This window comes from Corylus avellana, chromosome ca1, assembly GCF_901000735.1.
Source record: "Corylus avellana chromosome ca1, CavTom2PMs-1.0".
Taxonomy (NCBI): Eukaryota; Viridiplantae; Streptophyta; class Magnoliopsida; order Fagales; family Betulaceae; genus Corylus; species Corylus avellana.
Window position 1 is genome coordinate 35,772,055 of NC_081541.1, and position 8,354 is coordinate 35,780,408.

The 8,354-nt window shown below is 34.6% G+C and overlaps 1 protein-coding gene across 1 annotated transcript; it reads right to left on the minus strand.

Moving 5' to 3' along the window:
- Positions 1 to 1,570: 1,570 nt before the first annotated feature.
- Positions 1,571 to 3,706, minus strand: LOC132167706 (tetraketide alpha-pyrone reductase 1-like). Its single transcript, XM_059578719.1, has 6 exons — positions 3,432 to 3,706; positions 3,148 to 3,317; positions 2,803 to 2,991; positions 2,518 to 2,680; positions 2,153 to 2,345; positions 1,571 to 1,747 (listed from the first exon to the last, which is right to left on the minus strand). The coding sequence occupies exons 1-6, from the start codon at positions 3,556 to 3,558 to the stop codon at positions 1,606 to 1,608; spliced, it is 984 nt and encodes a 327-aa protein (XP_059434702.1). The 5' UTR covers positions 3,559 to 3,706; the 3' UTR covers positions 1,571 to 1,605.
- Positions 3,707 to 8,354: the final 4,648 nt, after the last annotated feature.

Consider the following 8,354-nt stretch of genomic DNA (forward strand, 5'->3'; position numbering starts at 1 on the left):
TTGTAGTTCATGGGCCTAGGCTTCCACGTCTTACACTAGAACCGAAAAAAGATTACAATACATTGTCACTTTATCCTTATGAACTGAAAACACTACTGTCCGACTCAATTAAACTACTATTATGTGCCCAAAACTCTCATTTTATCAGTCAAATGCGTTAACTGAGATGGACAAAGTAACAATGTGTTGTAGTTTGTGGGGCAAAGTGACAATATGTTATAGTTCAATAGGGTAAAATGACAATATATTGTAGTTCATTGGAGTAAAGTGACGAGTTAATCGTCTGAGTTAACGACTTTAACTGACGGAATTGGGGTTTTTTGCACAAAATGGTAGTTTGATGGGGTTGAACAATAGAGTGGTTAGTTCATAGGGGCAAAGTAACAATGCATTGTAGTTGATGGGAAAAAATGTAATTAGCTTTTTTAAAAAAAAAAAAAGAAAAAAACCATTCAATCATTGATAAATATTTTGATGAATATTTACAATATCAAAAGCAGGTCGACGAGCTTTCTCAAAATAAATATCACTTCTTCTATATAGCAAAGAGTGCAAAAGAGAGAAACCCTCAACTGCAAAAGAGAATTTGAGTGTGGTCAATTAATTGGCCATAACAAAGACACCAATTTTGTTCCTCCTTGGATCCATTAATTAAGGCAGGAAAGACACATCTCGCAAACCAACACGTTAAACTGTTAAAGTAACGGCAGCCACATGAATACTCAACCATTACGAGGTCGACGCGTGTTCATCTGTTCGATCGATCGGTTTCGGCTTGCCAAGATATTTTCTACCCCGCCATGCCATTGAATGTATTACCGGTGGAGCCAATGACGCAGACGGCATACCCACTTGACATTCAGGGAAGAATCCTAGAAAGGAGGGGACGGTCTCCATTATACTTAAGGTTGTAGTATCATTATCTGGGCAAATAATTCAAGCAAACAAAACCAAAACAGAAGAAATAACGTACAAAGACAACAGGACACGTACAACAAGGAACAAAACACTTACGAGGATTCAAATCACTAATGGCGACAACTGCTGGGGACCTGGGGTAAAAGACACAATGGATTTTCACACGACCTTCGCTCGAGCGATTAATCAAAGGACAGATTTTTATTTTTATTTCGTTAAATAAGAATAATTTTGTGATCTTTCTTTCAATATCAGAGTTTTGTCCCATTTTCTTTAGTTCTTATAATTTTTCAGAATTTATAGAAAAGTTGTAAAGTTAGTATGTGCGCGCAGATTCTGCTTCCCATAAAAATGAAGTTAATTATATATATATAAGGCCCTGTGACTGATCTCAAAATATACCATAAGAGACTGTACATGTTTGGTATATTGTTCACACACTGTCTTCTAACTGTTGTTGCATTGCATGTGTGTGTGGAGAGAGAGAGAGAGAGAGAGATTAACAAAAGGTGCTAATTAATTAGAGACCAAAACAGAAAAGAAAAAGTGTTTGATTAGGAAGTTCATTCACTCTTATATATATATGCTTTTTATTTAAGGTAAAATCCACACTACATGATATAGTTGAGGGGCATCAAGTAGCCGTAGGGGCATCAAGTAGCCGTTGGGAGTCACCACAGAGCATCGCTAGACAGACGGAAGATGACCCTGCTTCACCAGGGATGCAATGCAATCATCAAACATATCTTGGATAGACTTGAACTTGAATCCTAAACTCTTCAGCTTCGAGGTGTTGAACTCATAATATGGTCTCTTTAGTTGCTCAAACCTGAAATACCTATCAAAATTAACAACCACAACCCACCAGATGTAGCCCTGTCCCTTTTTTTTTTTTTTTTTTCTTTTTTTAAGCAAATAAGGAAAAAGGGAACGGGAAATTACAAGGAGGGTGGCCAACCCAAACAACAGCCCAAATCAGACCTAATAACAAAGCAGAAACAAGAGAATTGAAAACCAAGCAAGGTAACAAGAGGGAATGGGTCAAAAAAATGACCCGACCCTATAAAAGTACCAATGCAGCCACAAAAGGCTTTAATAAAAGGCAAAACAAAGAAATTCGAATAAATCTTTACAAGCAGAACAGAACCTGCGATGCAAAAGGCCAGATTTGGGATTGGTAGCCGTGTCCTTGTGTGTTTGTGTACATATATAAATGGTGAAAATAGCAGCCTACCTTTTTGGGATTGGTAGGGAAGGATATCGTGCTTTTAACAACAATGCCAACTCATCATTATCCACCACAGTTGAACTACAGAGGTATCGCCCGTTAGCAGTTTCATCCTCGTAAACAAGGATGTGGGAAAGTGCAACATCATCTATGTGGACATATCCCATCCTTCCATGCCACTGGAATCTCTCTGTTTCCCCTGCTTAGTCATAATATATATATAAAATGATAATGAAGAAAATTAACAAAAGCACCAATTGATGGAGTAATAAGTAATTAACTTTGCACATTCATATTTCAATTTGATTTCAGGGACTAGTTCGAACGATCTAGAGCCAGAATGAGTTTGATCAAAGGAGAAAAGAAAACACCTTTAAGCAAGCCAAGGACATCAGATGCAGTAGAACACAAATCTGGTGGCAAACTAGGTCCGACGACGAATGAGGGTAGAATAGTCACTAGATCAATCCCATTTTTGTTGCAGAATTCCCATGCTGCCCTCTCAGCGAGCGTTTTTGATAAAGCATACCATATCTTTCGCAATATTATGCACCATTAATGGCCATGCCAGAAGATGATGATGATGAGATACATAGTTAAGAGCTAGGTTGATGTGAAAAATCAACCAAAAGAATTATAGCAATTAATAATGTTACCTGGAGTCTCTCACAGAGTTCGACAGAGCTCCAAGATGTTTCGTCCAAAGGTACATTAGGATCAAAATCATCTCTTGCCCTCACAGTTGAAGAAGATGAGGTGAGAACTACTCGCCTTAAGGACGGATTCTTCTTGCATGAACGTAGCACGTTCAATGTACCCTCGATAGCCGGTTCTAAGATTTCTGCCTGTAAAGGTTATATATATGTTAAGGCCACAAAACACACGTGATCAGTTTTTCATTAGATATTTAAGGCCGGAGGCCGGAGCACAGAGTTTGGGGTAGATCGGCCACCCCAAGCAGCGGCTGGGGGTGGCTCAGTAAAATTCGGAGAAGAACATGCCTTTGGATCAGATGAAGCTTTGTGCACAGGAGAAGCAGTGTGGAAGACACCATGGCATCCCATGATCGCGTCGTCAAAGCTGCCCTCTTCCATTAAATCAGCTTTCACCAATCGAAGTCTCTCCCTTGCTCCTTCCAGCCTCAACAGATGTGCCAACTTCTTCTCATTTGCTGCTATGCATAAACCAAGAATGATAAATAGTTCCATTAATATATTTTCTTTCTTGTTTTTGGGGGTGGGGGGGTAGGCGGGGTCTGAGGAGAGAAGAGAGTGGCAGAAAAAACCTGGATCTCTAACAGTTCCAATGACACAATATCCAGACAAGAGAAGCCGCTTAACTAGCCAAGACGCCAGGAAACCAGAAGCCCCTGTGACACAAACTTTGCCTTTAAATTCGACCTGTTCATCCATTTTCTAGCCTTTGAGTTTGAATCCTTCCTTGTAGGCTTGGGGCTTGTTGGAGGGGCTAAAACCAAAGATAAGGCGATCAAGGGGTAGGGATATATACTGCAGAATGAACGATCCCTGTCGAATTTATTGATGGTGAAATTACACTGTGCTTTCCCTTTATTGTTGGGAAATTCCAAGAGTATGAATGCTTTCTCACAGTTCACTAATTAAAATAGCTAAAGTACGTTTTCTCTACGTACCTCTAGCAGCCTTACTAATTTAATAATTTAGTTGAAAAATTACACTGTACTTTTCCTTTATTGTTGGAAAATTCCATGAGTATGAATGCTTTCTCACAGTTTACTAATTATTTAAATATTCTTTAAATATTCTTTATTATTTAAATATTCTTTTTTAAAGATTTTTTTAAAATGTTCTTTTATTTTTTTTAATGTTTGTATTTTCCTAATATTTATATTTTTTAATATTTGTCTTATTCTAATTGTCATGCTTTTAAAAACTTGTATTTTCATAACGGTCATATTTTTTAATTTGTTGTCTTATCCTAACGGTTATATTTTTGAATATTTGTCTTATCTTAACGATCTTAATGATCATATTTTTTTTAATTTTTTCTTTTTCCTAAAAAAAAAATAATATACGCTTTCACTATAAATAAAATCATTTCCTCTCCAATTATCATTCACCTCGACCTAGGTTTGTCCTATGTTTTTTTTCTCTTGGTGAGTGAAAAGGGAGGAGAGAGAAAATTAATTTTAATAAATTTTTATTTATTTGGTGAGTGAACAATACTCACTTTTTTTTTTTCCTAAACAATACTTACTATTGATAATGAGTATTCACTATTTTTTTTTTAGCAAAGCAGTGAGGCTCTAGGAGAGGGTTTTTGGACTTTTTCAACAAATTAACTCACCAAAATAGCAAAAAATGATTTTTTTAAGGTTGCTAATTAATAATACTCTTATAAACTCACCACCATCCCGGTCGACTTTATTATATCTACATGTGCTGTTCTTTTTCCTTCGTTGTTGGGAAATTCGAAGAGTGTGGATGGAGAGGGTAGCTACGGCATCCCATGCTTGTGGCCTATTGCACTGCAGGATATCTATCTATATATATATATATATATATATACACGAGCACAAAATAGGATATTAACACGGGGATAAAAGCAATGACCAAGATGCATGGATTTAGGTTGAAAGTAGATAACCAACAAAAAGTGCTGAATATCACACATTCTTGCAGCACTACCTTAGTTAAAAAATAATAATAATAAAAAATAAATAAAAATAAAAATAAAAATTATTATTATTATTATTATTATTATTATTTTATTTTTTTAATATAATAGAAATGGGAAGGCTTGCCCGCCACCCTCCACCTTGCGAGCCACTCCAGAGATTGCTAGGGTGTCCTACGGAGGTTCGTAGGTAGGGGTAAAAAGGCGGTTACGATTAGTGATTATTAGCTAAAACCGCTAACCGTAATCGTCTAAGCAATTAGCAAAATCTACTAACCACCTCCACTAACTGCCTAAACGGTTAGTAACTATAATAACCACTAACCGCTTCTTAAAATAAATTTTTTAAATAAATTTTAATTTTTTTTAAAAAAGAAAAACCAAAACCATGTCGTTTTATGGTAATACGATAATATCATATGACATCGTTTTTAGATTTTTATATATATTTAAAATTTTAAACACAAAAACGACATCGTTTCACACACACACACACACACATATATATATATAGAATAATTCTAAAAGTTCCTCTTGTGTCATTCCAATAATGATGTGACTATTAAAATTACCATTGGACTTGTGATTGATCATTATTATATTTTGATCAAATGATAATTTTAATAGCTACATTATTCTTGGGGAGACTCAAGAGGGACTTGTAGCATTACTCATATAGATATATATGAGTAATGCTACAAGTCCCTCTTGTATCCCTCTAAGAATAATGTGACTATTAAAATCATCATTGAACTTGTGATTAATCATTATTTGACTTTAATCAAATGGTGATTTTAATAGCCACATTATTTTTGAAGATTCTATATATATAGGCGGTTAGCGATTAATGGTTTTGAAAAAACCTAAAACTGCTAACCGTAACTGTCTAGGCGATTAGTGGTTTTTGCTAACTGCCTTCAAAAGCGATTAGCGGTTAGTGTGTTTAGCGGTTAGTTGGCGGTTATTATAACCGCCCGCCTTTTCACCCCGGCCACTCCCTTTTTTTTTTATATAAAAATATATATATATTATTAATTTTTACGTTTTTAATTTCTTTAATTTTTAAGTTTTATATTAAAAGTGACACAGGATGTCATTTTATTGGCCCTGACAAAACACCTAATAGAATTCGTCAAATGTATTGACTAAATTTGATGGTATAGACTAATTAAATTTATTTTTTGCATATCACATGAACCTTTGTGTTAATTTTGATATTATATAAAGCTAATTATAAATCAAGTAAATCCCATGTGGATTAGGATCCCCTCAAATTGCTTCCAAATTCAAGATTATCTTATTATTAAATCCTAGTTCATTGAGACATTAAAGTTTTATTAACTTTAACATTATTTTGTGTAACATCTCGTAGGTTGTGGATTGTTAGATGTAAAGTATGGCTAGGATTTAATAATAAGAGAATTTCAAATTTGGAAGAAATTTGAGGAGATTCTGATCCATATACCGATTTTGAATTTTTGCCCTTAATTGTATACGTGATTAGGGGTGTCAACCCGATCCCGATTCCCAGTTAACCGGGTCCCGATTAATCGGCCTGTTCCGGTTTGTACCCGGTTATCCGAACCGAGTAACCAGTTTTAAAAAAAATTGTATTTTGGACTTATTTTATATATTAAGCATAAAATAAGCCCATTTTTTGCACACAGTTGGCCTATTTTTTTAAAAAAAAATTAGCCTTTTTGTCCAACTAAATTGGGTTTTGTTGTGATTGTTCCAAATAAGTAAAAAATAAAAAAGCTCAAAAATTCTAAAAAATCAATGTTTTTGCCTATATGGGTCTTAAAAATAAAAATTTAATTTTTTTAAATGCCCTAAAAATCATTTTAAAAGCTTACCTAATTGGCTAATACTTAATATATGTAAACAAATTAACCAAGAACAAAAAGAGATATCTCCTCACAACTACAAACCTAAAGAAAACAATAAAAATAAGTATTTAAACAAACCAACAACAAGAAGAAATATCCCATACTACAACAATTCACACCCCCCCACCCACTCCCCCCCCAAAAAAAAAAATCAATAAAACAAGTATTTAAATAAACTACTAACTAAAAGAAATACCCCCTTACAATAAAAATAGTTCATAAACATATTACAAACACAATGAAACCTAAACTAAAAACTAAGCTAAAAACTAAACTAAACACTAAAAAGTAAAAATAAAAGCAAATATATATATATTTTTTATATATATATAATATTATATACATATATGCACCAGGTTAGCAGTTATAATTGGTTATTGGTTGGTGAATCGGTTATAACCGACCTGCTTGAACACCGCTAAAAATTTGAACCAGAACCGAGGTCTCCTTGATTTTTTCCAACCGGCCCGGTTCGTGTCCCATTTTTCTGATATTTTTTGACACCCCTATACTTGATATTATATCATTAAAATCTTTAGTTTGGGAAGTGGGTGCATTTGAATTGGGCCTCCAATCAAAAATCCCTGTTTGGGCCTTGAAATATGTAATTCAATAAACTGGCGGAAAAGCAGTGGAACCGGCTATAGCCAATAAACCGGTTACGACGAATGACCGGCTCAAAGTCCTTTAGGTTTCATTAAAAGAGCAGTGTTTCAATCTGTGTACAACAATTATACTCCTCTAAATATTGAAATTATCGGTGATGACGATGACATCTTATTTGTTTAATAGCCACATTTATTCTTCTTCTTCTTCTTCTGGTGCATTGGCAGTGGCCGATTGGTTCATTCAGTAACGAAGACGAGCTAAAGCTATTGAGGTAAAGATAGAGTATTCACTTTTATGGGTTTTTTTATTTTTATTTTTTATTTTTAAAAGGTTTAACATTAGAATGAATGCGACTCCGTATGTATTTTTATTGGTTAGCTTCGCCAGATTTCCATCTCTCGGGTGTGCCACTCCTACCCCTTGTTTGTTTGATTGAATAGCCTTCCAAATCTCGTATGTATGTATTTCAGCTTCCGTTACTTTTGAATAGCGGGACAAATCCGTTCTTCATTTTTCATTATGCAGAATCAATTGTTGTTGGGTTTTCTTTCTGTAACCTCTGTTTATTCATTCACTTATTTAGTTGTTTTCTTCTTCATATCTACCAAACCTACTATCAAAATCTTGTCTGATACAAGATTCTTCTAATCCCTTCTGTATATGCTTTTGTTTTGAATTATAAATCGGATATTATTCCTCACTTCTTCTTCTTCTTCTTCTCTCTCTCTTTCTCCCTTTCTCTAATTTTAAATATTATTTTTTTCGTTTTTGTTTTGGTGCTTGTAGGCCACTTTTACAAAGAAATCATCTTTCGGGTTGTTTGACTTATAGGAGATCAGTTGCCATTAACATTAAGACAAAGAGTTGACATATATATATATATATATGGATTCTGGAGGAAATTCCCTACCTTCTGGGGCTGATGGGGTGAAGAGAAAAGTGAGTTATTTCTACGACCCAGAGGTTGGCAATTACTATTATGGGCAGGGTCATCCTATGAAGCCACATAGAATCAGAATGACACATGCTCTTCTTGCGCACTATGGATTGCTTCA